Genomic DNA, 26,787 nt, shown 5'->3' with positions numbered 1-26,787 from the left:
AGGAAGACGTGAAAGAGATGAAATATATCTTTTCATTTTTTAAGTTAAAGGGGAAGGCTAGTAACCGATCAGTGGGAATCAGTGAAAATGCTGGGAGATTATTGTTCCAATCCTTATGGGATTCATTCAAGAGTTCATTGTATATCTATTGTGGTGTGAAAATGATTTGCTTCAGAATGGTCTCATATTCAAGTAACGTGCAGATTAATGCTCCGTCACTGACCAGGGACGCTAACCTGGAAGCATTAAACTGCACATTACTTGAATATGAGACCATTCTGAAGCAAATCATTTTCACACAACAATAGATATACAAAGAACTCTTGAATGAATCCCATAAGGATTGGAACAATCATCTCCCAGCATTTCCACTGATTCCCACTGATCAGTTACTAGCCTTCCCCTTTAAAGGACAAGTTCACCTTCGTTAACATAAGGATTGAGAGAATGCAGCAATATTAGTAGAACACATCAGTGAAAGTTTGAGGAAAATTGGACAATTGATGCAAAAGTTATGAATATTTAAAACTTTTGTGTTGGAACCGCTGGATGAGGAGACTACTAAGGCTTGTGATGTCATATGAGTACAACAGTATAAAGAAAATGTAAAGAAAATTCAACATATTTTCACTTTTTTCGCATAATAAAAGAGCACTTGACTTGCCTCTTTCTAAAGGCAGTGGGAATGATATTACCCATAACATATGTCAGTAATGAGTCAAGGGAATGTGTACTTTTTTCAAAAGATGAAATTTTGTGAAATTCTCTTTATATTTTCCTTATATTGTTGTACGCATGTGACATCATACACTGCAGTAGTCTTCTCATCCAGCAGTGACTGCACAAAAACTTAAGAAATTCATAACTTTTGAATGGATTGTCTGATTTTCCTCAAACTTTCAATAATGTGTTCTACTAATATTGCTACATTCTCTCAATCTTTATGTTAATGAAGGTGAACTTGTCCTTTAAGAGGGAACCATATATTACAAACAGTGAAAGGAAGAAAGACCTCCATAATTACGACTAACTATCAGGAATTCCCAGGGACCTTCTAAAAATGACCATGACGTCTACAGAAACACATAAGGCTGAAATCATGTTTCGACCAGAAAGAGAAACATCTTTGCTAGACGCATACCTTGACAAAACTTGTTGAAGATATATTCCTTTTATAAAGAGATAATGATGTATAAAGTGTTTGTTAACAAGCGTAGAAACAACAAAGTCTCTGTCCGCAGTCTGAGTGGTCTTACATTAATGTTTAATGGCCGTCGTATGATATTTAAGCTTTAAAACTGTCTGCTCTTTTTTTTTTTATTTTACTGACAAAGATTTCAGCACTATTCGTGTAAGTGTATTGACAGTAAGGCTTACCACTCTGAGTTTGATGTCTAGTATTTTGTCCAGACTGTTCCTGATTGTAGCCCTGTTGTACAGATAGGGACCTATAGATACTTCAGATCGATCACGTCCACCCAGCTGTTTTTTTTTTATTCGTCTTGAGACTGCGAGCACCCATGGCATCCTCATTAGTGTGGGCATCATTCCACCTGTGCTGAGGGCGTGAGAGTTATTAGACCTCTTTGGAGATCCCTATGCTTTATTAATACCTCAGCAATGGCAGGTTCACATCTGTACACATGCAATAAGAGTGATATCGAAACACACACACACATTTACTTTTTGGAAAGTACCTACGCTGCCGAATCCCAACATGATAAGGATATGCGTGAGGAATATAGCAAAGAAAAACAGAGGGAAGAAATGCAAATGGGGATCATTTACTTCATCGTGGTTGAACGTGAATTTGACAATAAGATACCCCTCTAGAATACTCTTTGATACATCAATAATTCAACAACATCCTCACCATCCAACGTGACAAAGTGGCCGTATTTTTTGACCACATTACTTTCAGTGAACATGGGAAAACGTCCACCGAAAACGATCTCCATAGCTGCCGCCCTGAATGTCCCCCATCGCTTGTCGAGAGTCATTCTCTGGTTGTCATGGGCTACCTAGCGACGGATGGGAATGAATACTTAGTACTTCAGTCGAGCTGCGATGTTTACACGATGTCTTTTCGAGTTCGATCAACCGTAGTCGCTGGCTCGCCATCTGAATACCGGCGCCAACACACAGAGACACAATGTGTAATGAGACTAGACATAATTCAAGGCCGATCTCTGATGACCACTGCATGTTTTACTTTTCATATGGAAATGACTGAGTTCGAGACTGGCAGAATCTAAAATGCCAATATTGATGTTGAATATAAGGGAAAACACAAAATAAAAACAAATTCGAATTTGCGGTTGATATAATGTATCATGGTCGAATTCAAAAAATTCAAAAAGAGAAGTGGAGAATCACAGATGACGCTACATCTCCTAGCTGACAGCAATTCAGCAGTATTCCTTAATTTACGCTGAAATCAGGGAGACGCCTTTCTCCCTGATTTAACTTTCGAAGGGGGACCTAACCACAGCTGCCCATGTATACAGACGAACTCGGGATCTCTATATGAGACAGGTTGAATACCCGTCAGACAGAGCGACTGGCGAGAGGCATGCCATTTCATGACGTCACTGGTCGTTTACTGAAGTCAATTGGAAACGTTGGGAGACGACATCAAACTCTCTCGTTTATCACCATGTTTTACAATTCTATCGCCCACCATACCCCATCAACCCTCTCCTTATCAACCCTCTCCCCATCACCCATCTCCCCATCACCTCCTCTCTCCATCATCCCCTCCCCCATCAGCCCTCCCCATTACCCTTTCCCTCCATCCCATCTCCCTATTACAATGTACCTCTTTTTACCCGCCATCCCCCTCTCCTCTTTAAACTCCTCCCCTTTACTCCTCAACCCCACCCCAGTAACCCTCTCTCCATTACTAGTACCCCTTTCCCCCTATCACCTCTCCCTTTTAACCGTCCCCATCGCCTTCTCTCCCTGTCATCCTATCTCCACTAGCAGCCCCTAGCCCCTCCTCCATTAACCTTCTCCCAATTACGCCTCTCCCCCATCACATCCTCTCCCCATCATCCCCTCTCCTCACCATCTCCTCTCTTCATTACTCCTCCCCATCACTTCCTCTCTCCACCACCTCTTCCCCTCATCTCCCATATCAGCCCCTCCCCATTAACCCTCCCCTTATGGAACAAACACAGGTTCACACAGCTACCTATTACCCCTTCCTCCCCTTTCACCTCCTCTCCTCATTATCAATCCCCTATTTACTCTCTATCCCCACTGCCCCCTCTCCCCATCAGCTCCTCTCCCTGTCACCCCTCACTCTATCAACCCCTCCCCCTTATACTCCTCTTCCATTAACCCTCTCCCCTTCACCCCATCTCCCCTGTCACCTAGCTCCTCTCCCCTTCACCTCCTCTCCCACCACCTCCTCTCCCCACCACCTCTCCCTGTCACCCCTCACTTTATCAGCCCCTCCCCATTAACCCTCTCCCCATTGCCCATACCCCCAACACATCTCCTCATTACCCAGCTCTCCCCCATTACCCCCTCTCTCCCATCACCCCCTCCTCTCTACCATCGTGACCATCATGCATGCTGTGGAATCGCGTCTACCATTTGATATTGACCATTGCATCGAATTTCAAAGCATGTCAATTTCTTTTAGTGTTAAGGTCTTTAGCGACTGACTTGGGTCAGACATTCTGTAAAGTTTTTCACGGGTTCGCTGCATTTCTGCAGGTTAAAAATCATCAACTTGAAACTGGAAATGAAACTGAAAACTTCATAAATTTCACAAATGTCTCCCCGTCATTCATCTCCTTCATAACCTCCTCTCCCCATCACCCCTCTCCCCTAACAAATCTCACTAAAGTCTCAAAGATGCCACGATGAGCCATCATTTCACAATACAAATTACATAAGCATATCCGATTCATAATGACTTATATTATGATTTACAAAGAAGAAGAAGAAGAAAGTACGAGAATTGTACCTTTCGTATTGTCGCTTTAGAGCTACCTAAAAGTCTACCGCGAGAATACCTAGAAGGCTACGACGATCAAATGAATATTTCTTTTCAAGCTAACGTTGAAAGAAAAAGAGAAGAAAACTTCTCAATGTGATATCGAGAAAGGATTTTAGTCTGAAGCGATTCCCAACGGTGAGCAGAGGACACGTTCACTTTGAGGATCGCGGAGCATCAGTGCCAGGCGTCGAGTCGCCATGTGCACCGCAAATAATGCATTTGTACTAACTATCTATTCACCCCGAGATTTACTGAAGGCTATTCAGTATGACCGTCACTGCAATGCACTTTAGTGGCCTTAGTAGTAGAAAAGCTTTTCTTTCGTGTGAAATGACTATTGATAAAAAGCGTGTTATTTGCCTGAGCAGCTTAGGGCTGTTGACAGGTCGAAGTAAACTGGGGCACATTTTCCTCTCGTAACTTTACATCCAATAAATGTTTTAAAAAAGAGAGAGGAAGACTTTTTTTTTCGCAAAAAAAAAAAATGATTAAAGCGGAAGACTTTGGAAGAGTTGCTCTACAACTTATTGCCTCTTGATGATGATATAGTTTGCCATCTGAAACAGGCCTAAGAAGAACTGGTGTACAGTGTGAAATCTGTAAGAATCGGACTATTCACGCCGTTGACAATACCACCATGTTTGCATTTTCACTTCAAGGTGTCAAACAGCTGATAGTGTCAGTATTCACCAATATTTTCTGTCGAGGAACACGGATATTTTCTTTTTATCTGCCTCATGAACTTAATGCTTCCGGTTACAAAGTAAAAGCAGCTGCGTCACAAGCACCGTTCTCTAACCTCTCTTTCATGGCAATAACAAGAAAGAAGGTAAATCAAAAGATTGAAAGGAAGAAACAAACGGAAAGGAAATTTGTCGATTGCAAAATGGATTGCATACGGCACAGATAACAATCGTCATTGCAGATAACAGGGTGACATATAGAGGTGTAATACATTCAATGGAGAGACGTTCGCTTGAAACGAAACCGTTAGGTGCGCGTGATATGAGAGCATTCGTCCCAATTGGTTTTTGAGATTGTGTTAGCCACAAGGTTGTCAAATTCTATTTTCCTCTCACCTTACTTCGTTTCGCACAGGGCTAAAAATCATTAAAAGGAATGGTCAGTAGATTCAATTTATCGCAACTGATGGACAGATTAACTGGAAAGATTCAATCTAATCTTTCAGTTTCGTGAAACGGTTTTTCACTTGCCAAGAACTATGATGAGTTCTAGAGAGATGCGAGAATATAGGAGATGGAATTATGAAGCTTTGTTATGGGTGTTTTTAATATTCATTATGTTTTCTTTCGTCTCATGTTTGTTTATTTCCACTGGTCGTATATTGTAGTAGGGTGCTACTAACTATGGCAGATGTGCGGATCCTTCACTCCTGTTTGGTTGGTATAGGAAATCCATACAGTCTGTATAAAGTTTGTCAGTGGAGAGCATGTTACCCCACCCCCTTGCAGACCCACAGATAAAAAGAATGTTAATGGTTCTACTGGTAGTTTATAAAGACATATGTTACATAATTATGATCTCTGTGTTAAACATGATGATTGATAATGCTATTTCTATGTTTAGAACGGTCATCTTAGATATATTCGCAAATGCCAAAATGGCCAATAAATATTGTTGAATAATGTGTACCTTGTAAGCCGTCGTAAGTGCAGTTACAGCAAAATTTCACTTCCAGATAAGCACAGAAAGGATAACTAATTGTGTATGTCATTATTACTTGAACGAATATTATTCCACGAAAGAGATCACACTTTGACAATTTACGTTTGTCCATAAGGCAGCTCCGGCACCATTTTAGCCCGATTTGGCCTTGGCCAATTTCACGTCACCACTTACTGTAGGAATCGTTGCGTAGCATTCATTGTTCATGGCATACTGTCGTGGTGCCGCCGGGATAAAATTCCTTCCTAGCTTTATGTTGACAAAGCTGGCTTAGGAGCCATTGGAGCGAATCATTTCGGAAAGGTACATCACACCGAGTGGACCATTTCCCATCGTCCTAAAGGGAATTCATACCGATATTGTTCATTTGACTGCTCCCAACAGCAAACAGTGGCAAAGTCAGAGCGAGAGATCATCCTTCCCGGAAGTTGTCCTTTGCCGTCGTCGCAGTCATCGTCGTCAACGCAGCATCAGTCGATATCGGTTTGGTTCTCATCATGGTGTCCTTCATCATCCGAAAAGCCACGCCGAATGACTGCGGACATGTATTGACTCTGATGAAGAAACTCTCTGCACTGGAAGGATTCGCAGACGAAACGAAAATTACCGAAGAAGGTTGGTAATACCATTATTTTGAAAGGAATTAATTAACTTTTACAGCTTGAGACTAAAAGTGTGTGTGTGTGTGTTTTTTTTTAAAGAAGACAAGTTATTTCCGTCAATGTATACAGTATACGAAAGACGGAGAACGGACAAAACTGATCTAAAATTTTGCAAGATATCTTGAGACTGTTCTTCTTGTACAGACACAGAATAAACGAATATGAGGATTATAATGATCATCAAGTCAGTCTTTGATCAAGATATCAGTCCATATTTTCTTTTTGATTGCCACTTCATTTCACTTGCAACAGGCCATGAAAAAGAAATCACAAGGCTCTTACAAGTACTTTACATAAATATATATTTAAAAATAACACAATGCAGGAAGTGATAAGAAGTCATTGATAATCAAAAATGTAGACTCACAATCTCATAAAGGTACTGTCGATTTGAAGTACATGTACGAATAGATATTCTCGCAGATTCTGTAACGCCATCTTTATATGCATGCGATTGCAGTGTTGTCACATTTTGTTGGAATGAATTCAAGTGAAATATGACGTCACAGCAGGTTTGATAGTCCACTTCGCATTCGAGATAGGCCTATTTTTCTTGCGCGAATATAGTTAAGAAAACGTTCAGCCAAACAAATTTTTTCCTTTATAGACGGGTACTCTATTCACTACCATGCACAATGGGATAATAATCGCTGTCAGCATGCAGTTGGAAGGTTACTTATTCAGATTTATCGTTGCTGCGATCGTTGCATAGTGACGTTTGATGAAAATGAGTGCATGAGTTGTCCATTGTGGGATGACATGGTACTTAACCATTCAGATACCCTGAGGTCAAGGTCAGCATTTTTTAGGTCATAAGGTGAATGTCAGCTTCCAATATTCGTTAACTGAAGTTATGGATGACAACATAAACATAAAGTGCAGATTTGTGCAAATTCAGCTGAAAGCTAGATGCTTTTGTCGAAGACTACGGTCAATTCGTAAGCAGGGATGTTCGTACAATGAAGTCGAAGAAAAAGATCCCTATTTTTTTTTTTTAATCAATGCATATCATCTTTTTTTTTTAATGGCAGTAGTGTGGCAGACCACTGAATTAATCCGCTTACTCGTTACAAATTTCTTTATGGGCGCCATGTTTATAAGCATTGCTTTGAGTGGATTTTTTTTTTTTTGGCAAAACATAACACTCTTAATGAATTCTATTGCAATTTACATTCTTTGAATAGTGGTGTCCAGAAAATTTTATGATACCGATGATGAAAGATAACTTAAAAGTAAAAAGTGAAAACGAAAGTAAGAAATAATGGTCAAATTCTAAAATTCATCCTTTCTTTAAATGAACTGACCAAGAAAGAAACCAAATTCCAACAGTTTGGTAATATAGTGAAGCTGTATAAACCATTAATGTCAAAAGGTCAGCAAGTTTGCAGAATGAGAGTCTGGGGAGTTTAATGCAATATTTAATGGTTTGCCGAGAGATTTACAGTATGTGCCTAACAACTCTGTCACATCATTGACAAGAGACGTTAAAAGATATATTAAATGTCTCGCACCTGTAGATATGTAGGACACCGCTCCCAGTTATAGTGTATATGCAAAGGGACGTTGGCTAGGTATAGTGACGACAATGTTAAAGTCGTTTTCAATTTTTATTGAATGATACTCCAGTAATAATCGCCATTTTGTGATGTATTTACAACTGCCTAGATTTTTATAGCTACTTCTAAATGTCGTGATTGGTATTTCTTCTTCTCCTCCGTATGGCACAACGTGCCTGGTTGATACCGTTTGCTGACTTTTGCTAGTCACCTTGGACGAACCATGAGCATGAGGGGGCAATATTATTCACCAGTTTTCTGATGTAGGCATGTTGGAGACCAACATCACCGGGTTAGCACCCTGTGGTTTGTGTTAAAAGCTTACCGATCTTCTATCGTACTTTTTGACATAACAAAAGTCTGAGTTAATAATTCTTCATTGAAAGAAATGAAGTGCTGAGAAAATGAAACAAAAAACCCACCACAGTCAATTACAATGTCATCCCCTTGTCCTTGTAAGCACTTCCCATATACCTCCAGCTTCCCACCCCCCCCCCCCCATTTCTACAGCCATCCCATGTAATACTGCTAAGGCATTATAGCAATGAGAGCTACTCTCCAATATTATTAAGCTCTTAATTTACTTGAAGGGCATATCATATAGGTAGAGTCGTTTTTTCATGTGAACTGGACCCTCATCTTGTGCGAAAATATATATTTTTTTTTGTTCAGAGAGAAAAAAACAAACAAATAAAAATTGAAAACCTGGTGTTAGAAGAGAAAATCCGTTGATGAAAAGAACAGAAAAGCAAATCCCTACCTAGAAGTAACATTGCATTGTGAACAAAATTATGGCAACATACAGTGCCAATTATGTTAAAGGGATGGTACAGTATTGGTGGAGATGAGAATTGGGCTTTTAACTTTTTGCGAGATACCAAGAAAACACTTATGAAATAGTGCAGAGCATATCATTTTAAGAGGATTTCAAAGTTTATTTGATGAAAATCGGATTTGGAATGACTGAAACATCCAGAAATAAAGTAAAACAAAGCGATCGTAATAAAACGTGGTTCCCACACTTTATTAGAATCGCTCTGTTTTGGATATCTCAGCCATTTCAAAACCAATTTTCATCAAATAAACTTTGAATTCCTCATAGAATTACATGCTCTTTCATATTTCATAAGAGGTTTCTCATTATCTCACCAAAAAATGTTAGAAACCTGAAATTAGGTCTCAACCAAAACTATACGGTCCCTTTGATATAATCAGGCTATTTTCTTTTTATGTCTTGTTTGATGAAAAGTCAAAGAAAACAGCTTGCGGCTGCTCAATCCGTCTTTCTCTCCCCCTCCCCTCTCTCTTTGTCTGTTTTCTTTCTTTTTTTTAGGGGATGTTGTTTCAAAAATATCTCGGGTTATTGCTTCTCCTGACAAGAAATGAGGAAATTACATTTAACTTGTTAGTATAATAATTAGAAATAAATTTGTTGTGTGTATGTGTGTGTTTGTTTGTGTGTGTAATCTTATCGCCTGATCTTGATCTTCACAACTTAGTTCCCACTGAGACCTAGTTTGCGTTTAATTACAGTAGGTTCCATCTTACTTTTTTGCATCTCTTCTTAGTTTCTTCATGGATTGACCACCACGTTCTACATTTTGTTTGTAATGTTATATTGTACATCCTGGCTGGATACCACGCATCATAGTATTTTGTTATATTTCATGCATTTTTCCTTGAAAAACTTAAATGAAACGGAATGAATCGAATCAAAATCATAATAATATGATGTTTTCTTAACACTTTCCCTGCTAAGCTTTCACCCGATGCTGCAAATACTAGATCTCACAGTGATTACGAGGCATAAACCATCAGCAAACGATAATGGTATTTTATTTATGAAGCATGCGGTAAAAACAGGAATGGTGCTTTTTACCGGGATTTAAAAAAAAAAGGCACGTCCGACATTGAAGCGTGAAATAACTCGATAGGGCAGCTTTTTCTACCCGCACTGTAAAAGAAATAGTGATAGAATTGTTCCCTTCACAAATAATCTTCTTAAACCTTCCTCTAATGATAATGGGGATTTGTTGCTGAGGCAGAACGTGTGCTATTATGTAGTAACAGTCTCTAAGGCGTAAGTTGTATTGATATTACCCAAATCCTCTTATTCGGTATGTATAAAGAAGAAAAGAAAGGCCATATGAGATTGTAAGCTGAAACACGAATGTTGACTGGATGAAATATAAATTGGCCCCGAGACATATGAATGTAATTGCATTTCTTGTTTTAAAGTGACACTCACTCGGTCAGACATCGTTTGCATACTGGATTGCCGCCAATTTCACTAGCCGGCAAAACATAACAGAAACGTTCTACTAGACTATAACATAAGCCCTATTTTCATTGAATTCCTCCCGATCTGTTTGTGTTTGCTCTTTGAACGTTGTTCTATAACGACACACCTATACAATATCTCCCTGTTCCCCCCCCCCCCCCCCATTGTTCTGTTGTTACCTGTACTTAATATAGGGACTATGATATGATATATATAAGGATTTCAGTGTGTTTAGAGTCTGGTCGTACGGGGTAAAAATACCCAAATAATGCGTAATTACAACAGTAACTGACTGATATAATTTCCTATCCTATGAACTATACATCTTTGTTACTTTGTACTTTTTCATTTGTTTAGCTTCACTAAAATCTACCCAATGCTGACACTATAGAATAAAAGGGAAGAAACTGGGATGCATGGCCGAGTACCCCTCACGTGTAGCCATGTTTCATGAGGATATGAGAACATTAATAAAACCACAAGAAACCCCGAGACAGTATTATGATGTTTTTAAGCGCTGGGCCACTGTACACAATGGGCCATTGTGTTTGACGTCTCCGAAAACTCTTTACTTATGGTGCCCTTTTTGTGCTTAATATTCCCAGGGCAGAATCACGTGGCAGAGGGAGAGAGAGTAGGGGTGGGGGAGGGGAGGAGAAACTCTTGATGTGGTAATAATTACGTTCGATTTTTTTCTTGTTCGAACTCTGTGCTTAAAAAAACAAAACAAAACATATTTAATATTGTCTCTCCACGATCGCTATTCTCTCACCCCCCCCCCTTTCCCCACCCTAGCTCTCTTTCTCGATCGATGCTTCCCAGCGTGAAAAGTCTTTGCACTTTCTGGTAGTATGTAAATGTGAATACCCAATACAATTTGGAACATTGATTCCTCTAGATGAATAAGTGAATGTCTAACACCGTGTCCTTGCTTTGCTCAGCGTGATGATTATTAATTGCAGGTGTTGTAGTGATGCGCATGCCCAAAATCCTGGCATTAGCCTTCAACCGCCTTTTGCTTTCACTATCTGTGAGTCTCACGGAAGGTCGCTACTTCATTAACCATCGTTGATCAAATTTCACTTCTCCTTCAACTCTTTTTGTGCTATGAAGTCAAAATGAGCACAAATTTCATATTCATACCTATAGGCCTGTGGACAGGAAATAAACGTGGTTTAAGGGAAGTCTCGTCCCTAGCTCATTGCATTTCAGTTAGTTTGTATTATCAAACACAAGTAAACAAACAAACCACCGCACACAAAACAAACAAACAAACAAAACCCATGGACAGAAGAAAGTGACAGAGATCGTACAGTGGGAGTGTATTCTGCTAATAATCATCTTGTCCATTCCCGCTAACGATAAAGGCATGCTTTATCTGTCTTTATCTTCATCTGTCCCTCTCTTGTGGTCTCCCGCGTAAGAATGAAACGCAATGATGACGATAATGACCTGAATTGATTAACAGTGGGAGGGAGAAACTGATGACTTATTTCGCCGCTATCATGATCAGATGGAGATTGATAGGAGGTAAGGAAAAAAAAAAGGTTTGATTATGTTTTAAGAGCAAACTTACATCCAACACATTACATTCGGTTCGCGTTTCTGAAGATAGTATAGCCGAGTTTGCCTGGCATACAGTGAGGGATAGCTTTGTAGCAGTAGGGCAGCCAGGATTTCAAGATTGAGACCCCTGTCAGTGCAGTAAAGCAGGCAGGGAGATCATGGAGGTGGGGGGGGGGGGGGTGAGGGTGATTACTTTTCTGGATCACATCAAGTCACCTGGAAGGTCAAGAGTAGGTCACAGATAATGTGTGAAGACAGGAAGCCAACTACTTCCCCTCCTGCCGCTAAGTTCTATCTAGAAAAATTTTATGTTGAACACCCACAATGCTTTTCAAATCACCCGTTTACTTTAATGGGGGCTGCTGCATTTAAAGATTGCAGACCTGATTCGTCATGCGTCTTTTAAAGATTGCAGACCTGATTTGTCATGCGCCTGTTAAGGTTAATGAACCATAAAGAAATGTGATCAATGAGAAACACAATGTGAGTGGAATGTGGTAATTGAAATAAGGAGGTGGTTAGAAAATTACATGTATATCCTTCACCCCGTAACTTGTAGATGTAATGTTAAACCCATTTAGCAATGATGACTCTGTGAAAAAGAGGAAAATATTGTTGCTTATCAAATAGTTACTAACAAATAAGAGAGATTTTCATCATCGCCATGTGAGTGTGAACGATATCTGTTTTGTTTGTTTGTTTGGTTTTTTTTGTTTGTTTTGGGTTTTGTTTTTTTTTTTTTTGGGGGGGGGGAGGGCTTAAAAATCCAAAGCTTTCTTAGCTTGCGCAAATGCAGGACATTCCATTTTCTTTATTTCAACCTTTAATTGTTTAAGTCAGTTTGGAAGGTCTACATGCATAATAATGTTTTCCTTTCAGTCACACGTAGCTGTAAATCATTTCACCGCCTGAATTTTAAAGGGACTGTACAGTACTGGTTTAGGTGGGGATTCATGTTTTGAACATTCCTAAGTGAGATAATGAAAAGCCTCTTATGAAATATGAAAGAGCATGTAATCTTAAGAAGGATTCAACTTTTATTTGATGAAAATTGGTTTTCGAATGGTTGAGATATCCAAAAAAGTGCTAATAATAAAAGGCGACATGCCACAACTTTATTAGGATCTCTTTGTTTCACATTATTTTTGGATATCTCAGCCATTTCAAAACCGATTTTCATCGAATAAACTTTTGATACCCCTTAGAACTGCATGCTCTTTGACATCTCATAGAGTGGTTTCTGAATATCTCGCAAAACATTAAAAGCTAAATCCTCACCTTGACCAGAACTGTGCACACCCTTTAAGAGATGCTGGTGTTCGTAATTCATCTATATGATCGATTCTCACAGTGACGTGACATTCTCTGTTAATTATGCGCCAGTCATAATCAAATCGAAGGTGTCCAAGGTGACGTCTACTTGTGACCACCACCCTTCCCCTCTCCCTACTCCCTCCCCCCCCCTCCCCCCTCTCTCTCTCTCCCTAACGTGTTTGCTTAACATTCTGTCTGGTAACTCAACGCGATGAAGAATAATTTGCATAGATGAATGCTTGTCATGAATGAGGAGCAGATCAAACAAAGAACAGTGACGTCTCATCAATTCTGTATTTTTGTAACGAATATGAAAGATATGACAAGAATTTAGTTTCTTTCGGCCTGTTCACGGTTACAGTTACTCCTATGTTGATTTTTACTGTTAGCAAGTTGCGCCTCTGACTTAATTGCCTCTGACAAAAATTTTTGGTTGCTAATATTTACTCGAGCCATGAATCGTGATGAAAAAATATTTATTCGTGACTTTTACAGACTAGCCTTCTTTTACGACAGCACAAAACCTTCGTCATCGATGGTAAGGTCAACTTAGAACAGATGCTTTCATACTGGTTGAACGAAAATTTCACGCCTGAAAGTTTCGAGCACGAACCGCATTACAGCCTAACACAAGCTATTTCCCACCTGATATCAATCTTAATTATGATTCGTCATAATTAAGTAATTTAATCTGAAGATGAAGTGATAAAATAAATCGTTTTGATACGAACGCGGCAGTATGGAAAAGGAGGGAAACTATCAATGATCTCTCTTTTGATATTCAGTTGCCATTGGTCAGTTCGGGATGACCTGTCCAAACAATAACTCGGAGGGATTGCACTGAAGGCTATTTCTTTGTTAACGCCATTAACGTCATAATACGCTTCTGCGTGTTCGTTAGCTCGCACAGTATGAGTAATCGATCATTCCCAATGGCGATACATTTACCAGAACAGAATAATCTCGAACGTATTTAGGAGGACAGATACGTAGAAAGACAGAATTCTTTGCGCATAGCAGGAGGTCGGTCAACAGGCGGACGTGTGAATTATGGAACAGACCAACAAATCAACCTACTCGTGAGATGATATTATTTACTGGCAAAGAAGCAAACTCCCATCGCAGTGTACTGACAGTGATAAATTTGTTCACTCATCGTGCCTTTCAGGCCGCGGAGATACAATTTATTCTTGCTTATAGGTATATTGATTACATTTCGTTATTCCCAAGGTTCGCTACTCCGAAAATGAAATAAGCTTCCTTATCTGGAAGGTTTGTTAATCCGAAAATAAAATAAGGTTACTTGTTATTTCGAAGGATCATTAATCCGAAAACGAAAAAAAAAAAAAAAAAAAGGGTTCATAAGTCTGAACGGTTGTTAGTACGCACTATCTAGTTCCTATCTTCACATTGTCGGATTAGGCTACGGTCACAACACAGAGCGGCGACCGACCGATTTGTAGCCTGCTCGGTCGCTGCTGAAATTTTGGCACCGCTCAGCAGTTTTTGGAGATGCTGAGCAGGCTGTAAAACCCTATCGATGGCCGAGCAGTGCCCTGTCGATTTCCCGTCGGTCACCGATCGATTTTCAGTAAAATTTTGGCGAAATATGGGGATCTGCAACCCGCAGAATCCAAGCAGTCACCGAGCGATGCCCCATCGGCAACTGGACGATCTCCTACCGGCCACCGGCCGATTTTTACGAAATCGCCCAGCGACCGACGGGTGATCGATAGGTCATCTACCGGTGACCCGTAGGCGTACCGACGGCCACCCGCCGGTCTCTGCCGGAAATTTCTCAGGAGCTACCTGTGCTTACTAATGTACCTATGTGATTTGTGATGTGTTAATTAATCAATTTATTAAGATAAAACTCGAGGCAAAAGATACGAGTTAAATTATCAACTAACAAACCTCAGCTATGTGATACCACAGATAACTAGAAATTTGGAAATAAAACAAAAGGGAGGAACATCCAAGATGGAACAAAGATTAGAATAGATTAGATTTTTCCAAAATATCTTGTTTGCTTCTATATTTTACAGTATTTTTCTTTTCCTATTTAATTTCATATTTTAATTTTTCTCATCTCTTGTCATTCATTTCTTCTTCAATCAATAGGCCTTTAATGAATGATAAAGTAACCAAACCATATTTTACTACGTCAACATATCAACACTAACTTTTAGCTTTCATCTCTTTTGCCCCAAAGTGGTTGCTTCTGACTTCCATGTCCCTCATGTTGGTTGCCGAGATGTTGAGATGCTGAGATGTTGGTGGGGTTTCCTTGCCTCTTATCCCTCCCCCTGCTTCTTCCAAATTGCGCTAGATTCTCTTCCCCATCTAGTCCCTGGTTTCCTTCAGTGCTTCTGTCATTTTTACCTTAACATTTTTAGTCCCTAAATCGCTCGACGGCGACCGCTCGATCTATTCTGTTGGTTTTCTTCTGTGCTGTTGTCATTTTTGTCTCTATTATTTTTGTTCCCTAAATCGCTCGGCAGCGACCGCTCGATTAGGTCAAATTTTAACTCCGCGTTAAAACTTCAGCGGCGACCGACCGATGCCCTAAAAATCAGTGGCGCCTGGTCGGCCACTGGTCGGTCACCGGTCGTTGTCCGACCGGTTTTGGCTAAAAACTCGCCGACCGGTCGCCGAGCAGGCTGATTTTGGGGGTTGTGACCGTAGCCTAACGAACCTTCGGAATAACGCACCTTATTTCATTTTTGGATTAAATAACCTTCGGAATAACAAACATGACCTACAAGTCTGAGGGATGTTACTGCTTGACGTGAAACAAATTAAGTCACCTCAATGCCTATTTTAACAGCATGGTTACCTCAGTTTTTGTCATGTCTCGAATTTGCGCAGTCAACCTTACCAGTGAATAATCCAGTTTGATAAGCCCACATAGTACCTTCAATAACATTCAGTCTATTCGATGACTGCCAACCTAATCATAAAATGTATATATCACAAAGGTAAAGATCAGTTGGGCATAAAACTAGTGTGAGATTAAAATTGTCAGAGATCTTCAATGTTTGTTTGTTTTTTTCTCTCCCTCTCTCAAGATCTCAGACGAGATGGTTTTGGTCCCGACCCGGTCTTCCAATGCGCCGTGCTCGAGAAGATCGATAATGGAGTGAGTAGCCTCGTCGGGTACGCCCTCTATTTCTACGGCTTCTGTTCTTGGAATGGCAAGATGCTATACTTTGAGGATCTCTTCGTAGAACGGGAGTATCGCGGTAAGTGAATTAAAGGGATGGAATCATTTCAATTGAGATGGGGCTTCAGGTTTCCAATATTTTTTGACAATGACTTTTTTTTTTAGCAAGGAGAAACTTCTAAAGGAAATATGAAAGAGCAAACAATAACTGTTGTAAGAGGAATTATGAGTTTATTTGATGAAAATTGGTTATTGAAATGACTGAGGTATCCATCTCAGCCATTTCAAAACAGATTTTCATCAGTTTCCTTTTAGAATTTACTTTTAAATTGAATAGAATATGATTTTCTCTTAGAATTGTTTTCTCTGCAACACTTCATAAAGTGGTTTTTAGATATCTCGCAGAAAGTTAAAAGCTGAATCTTTACCTCAACCAAAATTATATTATCCCCTTAATGGAGTAGTTCTTCGAGGTACTCAGAAAAGCACTACGTATATAACATCTTCACTTTCCCCTCTTCATTATACATTCTGTGTTGATTGTTTACCAAGGAACTCATTACGTTTGTACAGTACATTCCAGAAGAAACACACCAGGGGCAGTATAGCCTGGGTAAATATTAATTGTATAGTCCTCACTCCGAGATTAGCTATTAAAGGCAGGTGTGTGAATGGTACTCCACAAGCAAAGTGAAAACGAACTGTATAGCATCAGAACGATGTTACATGCCAGGGTTACATGCTTGCAACTATTGTCACGCTTAGACTGGCTGCAGTGTGTGTGTGTGTACATGGGAACCGAGAATTCATTCAGACAAAAAGAAAAGGAAAACAAAAATCACAATTAGTCTCTCCTGTTAGTATGATGGTTACATGTGATTGTGTAATACACTGTCCAAGAAACACACTCACATCACCCCCATTTTGAGATCACTTCATTGGTTACAAGTCAAAGATCGCATTATTTTTAAGATTTTACTTCTGACTTTCTATTGTATTCAGGGCACTGCTCCTCAGTATAACATTGACTTACTCCATAATTACATTGTTAGATCTCTACGCTCATCCAACTCCGGTTCTGTTATAATTCCAAGATTTTCTACAATATGGGGCACTCGTGCCTTTGCCTATGCTGCTCCCATCTTGTGGAATAACTTACCTCCAGCCATTAAAAAAAAAAAAAAATGTTCTTCATCAGACTCCTTTAAAAGCAGTCTAAAAACTCACCTGTTTAATGCCTCCTTTTGAATACTTATTACTTTGAATTTTGTATGTTCTTTACCTCCTTCACTTTCTCTTCCTTTCGCGCCTAGAGCATTCTACAGAGTGGATTTGGCGCTATATAAATCATATCAATTATTATTATTAATAGTGTGTGTGTGTGTTTTTGTTTGTTTGTTTGTTTGTGTGTGTGTGTCACTGTTTGTGTTTGTTTGATGGACAACATCACATGCAAATGATATGTAACCTCTTCCTTAGATGGAACCATTGTCTCGTGTAACTGTGATAACTGTGATAACTGACCAAAATGTGAAAAAGCTGACAAGTTTTATGATGAGGAGAGGAAAAAATTATGCAACGCTAGCTTATTTGAACTGAATTCACGTGCAAAAAGAAAAAGAAGAAGAAGAAGAAGAAGAAGAAGAAGAAGAAGAAGAAGAAGAAGAAGAAGGAGAAGAAGGAGGAGGAGGAGAAGAAGAAGAAGAAGAAACAAATGCCCAAGGGTTTCCATGTTTTACCAAAGGTTCTACCAACCATATTGTTCATTTGAAGATACTGCTTTGACATTGACTGAGGAATACATGAATCGTGCAGTGTCAGTTTCTGCCTCCTTGACTGCTGTATTCACTTGTTCGCTAGTTTTCGCACATCATACCAAAAGTCTAGCCAACATCGACACATATTATTCAACTTCTTGCACGGTGGTATATAGGCTCATTACACAGTTTTGCAGAACCGTAAGATTAATACACAAACAAAATCACGTACCGTAAATCCTTTTCCCTCGCCAGAAAAAAAAAATCTTTATGTTATTCCTTAGCGATTAGAAACCACGAGTCCTTTTCATGCATCATTTTCCCAGGGGTTTTTCTGTCTCAGCTTGCCTGGGAAAATACCAGTTATTTTTATCCACCTGTTCCGCCACGGTGATGATAAAAAGATTAGTATCTCTTCATGGATGACACTCCCTCAAGGGTTACAAGGGTAATTCCCATTCAACAAAGTAAGCAATCGCCTTTTAGAAAATGACGCATACACAAAAACAAAATTATTGTTATATACGCAAGGACTACAAAGGCACCTCATGTCAGCATTATGCAACTTTTGAACTGTTATATTTGAAAGAGTAAACCATTTTGGATGAATAGAACGAATGTCAAACGAAGTCAAAGGAAGATTTGAATACTGCCAACAACATGAGTGAAGCAAAGAACGATGTCTCGTTGGTGAGTAGACGAGAGTTAAAGGGGCATCAGGTACACCGCACAATCACATGATAACATTCCAGGATATGAAGACATAGTCAGTTTGAAATGGTCATTTTAAACATTATTTCAGACCATTCACTTTTTACTTACATTTATTGGGGTGAGCTCTCCTTTTGAAGTCTCTTTCCGGTGCCTCATGTGTGATGGACAGTACATTTCACGTTATCAACACAGCTAGCAAAAATTTCCGATAGAAAAGATTTATCCACTGAAAAACAAAGCTAGTAAAACGTGGATCACTCAATTAATAACGTTCAAACAACATTATCATCCGAAGACTATCTGTACATACAGCTGTAAGGTAGACATATATGCCGTTAATTGCAATACAAGTACTTTGAAATTTATTGTACAGAGGATATGGATATTATGAAATAGAATAAGATATCACGCCATTCATTGAACCTTGTTTCCAGGAAAATATAGTGACAAAAACAACACACGCAGACGCAATATTGCCAACAAAAGTATAAAAACGTGCACATACAGAAAAGACGTACCAAGTGGAGAACACAATGACATTAAAAAAAGAAGAGAAGAAAAGAGAATTGAGGAGTCAAGAAGAAAGAAGAATTCATACTGTCATCGATCACACATCATCATAAGAATCCTTAAGACGTCCTAAACACAAGGAGGTAAAGTCCCACTTTTTAAGAAAATTTCATACGATTGTTGCTGCTATTTGATTCATGTCTGTGTGAGTTAGTGTGCAAAACAAAAAACAAAATAAAAAATTAAGCATGCATGAGGATTTAGAGACAAGCGAGTTTTAGGCGAGTCTATGAGGGGTGTAAGTGAAGACGCGTCATATGATTTATTGCTATTTGCACAAGCTTACCTTAACATTATTATGTCACAGTAAACATTCATCACATATGCTATATGTAACATTTATACAATAGTGTAGATTCATGCATGTCGCCACTGAGTCCCACAAGGCACCACTTTGGCACCACTTCTTTTTCTAACTATGTGACATCATAAATCCATGGGTCATTCGTCCTTTTGATGACGACAGGAGCATTTTTCGTTCACACAATAAAACCGAAACGTTAGTATGCACCTTGCATTTTGGACTATTACATACTTAGAATATCATCATGATTAAGTGCAATTAGTATCTCTTTGTATTAATAAAACACATTTTCATGCAATTCAAAAACCTCAACGCACATCTCAACCGTGGCTAATATTCCAATGAATATAAATAATACTTGCTCACAGAACAAAGCACAGCTCAAAGTTTCTTGATGTTATTGATGATGGTTTAACATGACATGGTCATCTAACCACACTACAATATCGATCTCTTGGGTCTTAGGTATATCTCAAAACAAAGGAGAGGGATTAAAAGCGATTAAGTTTTTTTTTTTTTTTTCTAGGTATGCGTTCTTCTTTTCTATTCGACAAACCCTGAGACGACGTCTCTGATAACGGTTCTATTATTAAGTATCTAACAGTGGATTACCTCGAAGAACACCTGATCTATATGTCTTGTTATTCCTCTGAGAATACATAATAACAGAACTTTTGTAATAATTATGTGTGTGATATATAACGTAATATGTTACGTTATTAATAACCTTCATATTCTCAGTGACGTGGAACAGAGGTTTTCAAGAGTAGATTCATTACAAGAAAGCTCGAATTTCGATGATTAGTTTTGCAGACACATAAATCTTCCCGTGATAACCAGACCATGACGTGAGATTAACCAGGAAAACAATGTGAATGAAAAAAAAAATACAATTATGATTCAGACGACTCGTGTTTATAATGTTAGGTGTACTGATTTGGTGGATGCACACTAGTGTGAGGTATGGGAGATTGTTTTCTTTTATGCTATGATGGTTTGTTTCATGTTCATTCCTAACATGGTTATTTCCGTATCTATACTGTATCTATTTCTGTGTGGGGGTGGGGTGCAACAATATTTATGTATGAATATACCAACAATCGGCTCCCTGAATTCTTTCAAATTTTAGTATCCATTCATATCCTACCCGTCATGCAACAGATTATCATTTGAAAATCCCAAATTTATTTTAGCTCGAAATTCCACATGACATCGTGGTCCAGATGTATGGAACTCAGTTATGACCAGGGAGGTGTCTCACCTCCCTGGTTATGACGCAGTTCCTCTTTACATAAAAACAGTTCCTCTCGCAATGTACCATTCGAATGAGAAATCACGCCTTCAGGTTTAGCTCCCAACTCCTAAACACAGTACATTATCGCTTTTCTTCCCTTCTCTTCTCTCTACTATTCCTAGTCGGGTACCCCCTTATTCTTGTCCCTTATTATCGGTTGTTGTTGTTGTTTTTTGCCTGTTATTTTCCACCTTGTGTTGTCCTTTTGGTCAAATGACATTTGAAATACTTAAAAAAAATAACTTTATTTGTTCTGTGTGTGTGTTTTCTGTTCCTTCAGTTAAAAAAAAAAATACAAAACTTAATTTTACAAGGCGTAATGTTTAGAGGCCGTTGTCCAAGTCAAGCGATTTGCTTATTGATAACGGTCTCCCCACCTGTAAAATATTTGCCACCGAATATAATTTGTATTATTTTACATGATTACATATTTGTATAATATGTGAACTATTGTTTATATTTTCATGACTTATGAATAATATGTTTTATGATATTGTCATAGTTATTTTTCTTTTATGTACAAGACAAGTGGAGAAATAACACTTACTGAAACTGAAAACTGAAAGAGATGTGACATATAATATAGTATACAGGGACATTACGTGATATTATAAAGTGCCTTGGACGAGGTGGAGCAATATGAGCGTTGATATGGAACCAAGAATTTTACGATGCATTTAATCATTCGTGCTTGAAACAGAATGAACTTTCCAATGCAGTATCTAGGTTTAACCTGCTAGAATATCGTTGTAATTATCATGTACACTGCCTTTCTGGAAAGCGTCCATCACACGGTCATGGTCACAAAACAGCGAATATAATTTTGACGCTCCGGAATTAGGCTTGATTAGATCTTATATCCCAATACATCCGGTATCGCATCGATTGAGAGCCGATGGCAAGGGCTTCCGTTTCCAATTGGTTCCCAGGGATAAATGGGATGGCTGCCAGCCAGCCCGCGCTCACTAACGACCGCATCAAGGCTTATGCAGATTAGCAGACACACATACAAACACTTGCAATTCATTAAACTCGGGGAAAATTTGTTACATCTCACTAGTTCAAGCTCGTTGGAGCTGACGTCATAAAGCAAAACAAGACAGAGTGAAGACTATTAGCTCGCCCTGATGGGAGACCTGCATACGGCTTATGAGATAGAGAACCAAAGAACAACTATTTTCAGACAACTGTCCATCTAATCCGTTTGTTATACATTGAACTAATAATCGTGTTTTTTCCCTCTTCTTTATTTCCCTTTCAGGAATGGGTCTTGGAGTAACATTGATGCATAAAGTCATCAAGGTAAGTACCTCACAGGGGTCTCTGTAACATAATTATTCCTCTGAGTAAAAACACAAAGCAAACTACGCAGAAACAAAATAATGCATTCACTGGTACTGATAAAATGAGGACGCCCCCCCCCCCCCCCAAAAAAAACCCCAACAACAACAACCAACAAAACAAACGAATTATGTCTCTGTTAGCATGAGAAACTATTTTGTGACGTCAATATGATATGAAAATATTTATGTTTTGTGCATTTTGCTAGAGTGCTGTTGATATTATGCAAAGTGTTCACACAAAAGTAATATTATGTACAACAGTTTTACGTAACTTTGTACATCATTAGGTTACATGTTGATGCATTTGATTATTGTAAAAGCACAACTCTTCTTCGATTATTTTTTTTCCAATTAGCACCAAAAATCCTCTTTTAGGAAAATTTTAAGGAAAATTCACCGTTTAATAAACCATTCCAACAGTGAAACTTCTCAGTGTTTTTGTCATTAAAGAAAATGAGTAGTACTTGTAATGTGTCAGTACTGTGTTGTGTTTCGATATAAAAAAACTACTACATTGTACATGCAAAATGAGGGACTGACAAAGAAATAGGGTGCACATCGGAATCAAGAAATCTGTCGAAGTACATGTATGGTGTCTATGACGAAGATCGCTATTTTAGAATTCATGAGGACGAGACAAAAAGTGTAAATGACTAGAAAGACTAGAAAGACTGACACCAGTCAGACGCAGGCACGTAACATAATTATACACAATTATGTACAATCTCTTTGTATATTTTAATAGGACACTTTGGTGTCTGGGTTGGTCCAATGGACCAGTGAACAAAGATTTTTTTTTTTTTTTTTTTTTTTTTTTTTACTACCGAGTATATTTTCCCCTCTACAATCTTTTTGTCGTAGATGGCGGTAGACCGTGGCTGTAAGTGCATCCAAGCCTGCGTGGTCGAGTGGAACACCGAGGTACGCCAACTCTACCGGCATCTTGGCATTGAAGACCTGACGGAGACAAAGAAGTATCACCTGTTAGCCTTCACGGGTGAGAAGCTCAATAAGTTCGTCAAACGAGAATCCTTCATCAGCAAAGACATGATCCTCAAGGCAGAGCTGTGAGGTATGGGGACTGAGTGGTCATCGCAGGTGTGCTACCAGGACTGGTCGCGAAGTGGACGCAAGAACCTGCTGATGGACAGTAAGAAGCGGGTGTCTGTCGTCACACGCGGCCGGTTTGTCGTAGAGGGGCCAACTGAGGGCGCTCTCTACCGAGTCCTCTTGACAATAAGGAGCGATGATATAAACATATTTTCCTATATGAGTTTTTCTGGCTGTGACACCTTTTGCCCACTGATGTGCATTTCGAGTCAACGGAGCACACCACTCTCTCCTTCCTATGTAATGGGGCAGCTCTTGGTCTACTGACATAAGGAAACGTATGATGATGTCACTGTGATAATTATTGGGGAGAGGGTCCCATAGGGCTATTAGGTGCGCCTCGATAAAGCAATCGGAATCTCTGATATAAGACACCAAGTTGATATGGTGCTGGAGAGCCGAGTGGGAAGTTACATCAGATCATGACACTTTTTTTTCTAGAGTTCAACCCAACACGTGGATGCTTGATTTTTCAGTTAAATCAAATATGTTTTTGCAAGGTGTTTTCTCTCCCTATCTCTCTCTTCACTTCTTCTTTATAGAATAAAATATGTGGTACGAATATTATTTTGGTGTCGTGAATACAGTATATATTTCTCTAATTATGTCTGTTGCTCGAAAGCATCAATGGAAGGGTGATCAAAATGATGTCCAAAGAAACAGTGTATCCTACTCATAGCATTTTCCAGAAATGTATATATTGTGAGCACTATAACAATTATATCGGTTATTCATACAGCTTTTTCATCTATGTGAGACGTTATCTAAAAAAAAAACAACAACAACAACGAGAATGTTTGATCTGCTGACATTATTTATGAATGAAGAAATGTCAGTCTAAAATATCAGGATATCTATTGTACCGTGTAAATACAGTATTATGTAAGTTAAAAAAAAAAGTTTTGAAAACGTAATCATTGCAGCATCAACACGATGTGATGTAGTATGTGTTTTTGTTTACAGTTACCTGTGGGATTGAAGTCTAGCCCAAGCTTGCCGAAGATGAAGTTTTATAGTGAGATATTAAGCAACCACGCGGTGTGACTCGTAGACCAAAAGTACACGTATACTAAAGACTTGTACAATGTAGTGAGAGAACGCATGTGGAGCAGCAGCATCAATCGAGGATTATCTCCCGGGAGCCTGGCTTGGGGCGCGGAAGTGCTCACAGTCATGATATGAGTGGTATTTTGATCAGTACTTGAAATGAAAATCTTCTGTCTGAAAGTTAGTTTCTTAAAGTTTATATATACAGTGTAGTTCGATTCCAACAGACACACGTTGAAAACAATACATCCTTACACACTTGATGTCATTGTTTGTGTCCCTTTACTGGTAATGCGTAGCATTTGGCTGACCCATAACAGAGCTCCTCACAGCTGTCGCCGACAAAATAGTCTGCAAAGAGGCTTTCGGAAAGATCGGGACGCTAATCTTTGAAATTATTTGTAGAGATTTGACGCTCTTCCTTGAAAATCACGACTAATGATAACAAGACTTTTTTGTATCAAATGAAACTTTATCTCAGAGGTGATGCACTATCATCAAGCTGAACACTTATCCGAACAATATGACACAATAAGTGACTCTCATTCCATGTAATAATCGTGGTCATGGCACAAGGGATGGAAAGTTGAAATGCATCCAAATCTGGAGAGTGCGTTTATAGGATTATCGTTCTCACATTCATGATATAAGTCAAGAATCAATAAACTGAAGAAAACATAAACATGTATCGTGATGTCGACTAGATATTAATGCCTTAATATGCGCACAAATCATCATGTAGCGTTATGAACTATTTCAGAAAGAAACGCTTTAATAGAAAGAACGCATCCTTTTAAAAAGAACGTCGTCATAACGAGTATCTCGTAATAACGGAGTTCGCCTGATGCATGGATGATGGGTTGATGATTGGTACTGTTTTTTATGTGTTTTGTAAATGAATTTTGCTTTGCACTTTATTATTACACTACTGTATCATCTTGCCAAACTCATAGCTTATATGACTACGTTTAACTCAAGGAAGACTTTTTTGTTCATTATTTTATATTGGTATATGCACAAACATTGGCACTGCCAATCAAACATGCAGTAGTTTTTGTAACAACGATGCCGCGTCATCGCCTGTTTCAACCAATCAACTGATTGTTAACGAATCGTAGTTCCAAAATGTATCGCCCACAGTCTGTCGAAGTTGCGTAATGTGGGATTGGAAAAATCAAATGAGTAAAACAAATCTATATACTGTATGCACAAAGCTTTTGCTAAGAGAATATACGCTTAGCTTTCCTAGCACACGCAATTTTGAAAACTGTTCACATTGTGACAGTACGTATATTGTCGTGTTGATGTTGCTTTGTGTTAGTGATAACCTTGTTGCAGATGTCAGAGTGTTGTTGTATTATAGCGATGTGATCTATTCTTATTCCTCGAGTGATTTTGTTACTGCTATTGAATAATTGTTAAGTTATGATGTATGTAAACCTATGTTTGTCATCTTCTGTGTCATAACATGTGTAAACACAAGCTCAACCTGTGAATATTATGCAGTGAGATTTCCTGGTACACTGTAGTGATTTGAGTCGTTTTGCTGCTTTCAATAAGCCAGTTCGTAATCAACTCATTTGCAGAGCTTTGTACGAAATGCCCTTTCTTTTTTTTCTCATTTAGTGAGGCACTTCACTCGTTTTCAAAGCGACATAATGCATAAGTTTGCCCAACGTAGCAATTAATGAAATTCATATCCAAACAAACAAGAAATTTACTTAGACCATGTGACCAGAATGGTCTCGTCAATTAACAATTTGAGAAGCAGGCGTTTCATTTTTTTTTTTTTTTTGCATTGAACGTCTTAACAAACATTTTGTAATTATTATTGCCGAATACTAGGTGTTTTTTCCATGTGGATTTGCTGGCAAGCAACGTTTCTAAGGATTGCACGAATAATCAGTAAATATTGTTAGTACATGTACAATACATTGTATTATCTTCTGCTCATGCGCAAAGTGAAACTACGAACTGGCTTATTGAGAGAGACATCGGGCGAGCACCTCAACTTAAGTATGTGAATGTGAGAGAGTGAGGACAGAGAGCAGGGAGGTGGGACAGACAGACAGACAGGCACACACGCAACACGCACAACGCACACACATACACACACACACATACACACAGACGTTTGGCGTATTAGGGCTCACACCTGTAAATAAAATGGACTGTCCCAGACCCCTTCACAAATTCGTACCAAAGATACCAAAATAAATGAAGAAAAAAAATAATTAAAAATCAATGATGTCGTTTGGCAAAAAAACTGAATAGCTGTAGACATTGAGTATGAATTCCTCTACAAACTGCATTTTGGTTGGAAGATGAAAGCTTCTCTGATGGAATTTGAGGGGACTATATTTCATTGGGTACGTGTACGGAAAATAGGTGATTTTCTGAGTGACAAGAAC

General features: G+C 38.9%; 1 protein-coding gene across 1 annotated transcript in view; it reads left to right on the top strand.

Annotated features, from left to right (window-relative positions):
* LOC140228972 (thialysine N-epsilon-acetyltransferase-like) overlaps positions 1-25,978 on the top strand; it is a 33,674-nt gene extending 7,696 nt beyond the window's left edge. Inside the window, exons 2-5 of the mRNA XM_072309231.1 lie at positions 6,080-6,310; positions 16,143-16,316; positions 22,138-22,178; positions 23,081-25,978. Coding sequence (XP_072165332.1) covers positions 6,193-6,310; positions 16,143-16,316; positions 22,138-22,178; positions 23,081-23,290 — 543 coding nt within the window. The 5' untranslated portion in view covers positions 6,080-6,192 and the 3' untranslated portion in view covers positions 23,291-25,978. The remainder of the gene's footprint in view (positions 1-6,079; positions 6,311-16,142; positions 16,317-22,137; positions 22,179-23,080) is intronic.
* The last annotated feature ends 809 nt before the right edge of the window (positions 25,979-26,787 follow it).

Source organism: Diadema setosum, chromosome 5, assembly GCF_964275005.1.
Source record: "Diadema setosum chromosome 5, eeDiaSeto1, whole genome shotgun sequence".
In the NCBI taxonomy this organism is placed as follows: Eukaryota; Metazoa; Echinodermata; class Echinoidea; order Diadematoida; family Diadematidae; genus Diadema; species Diadema setosum.
The sequence above is the reverse complement of the archived record's forward strand: the minus strand, read 5'-3'. Positions and strand labels throughout refer to the sequence as shown.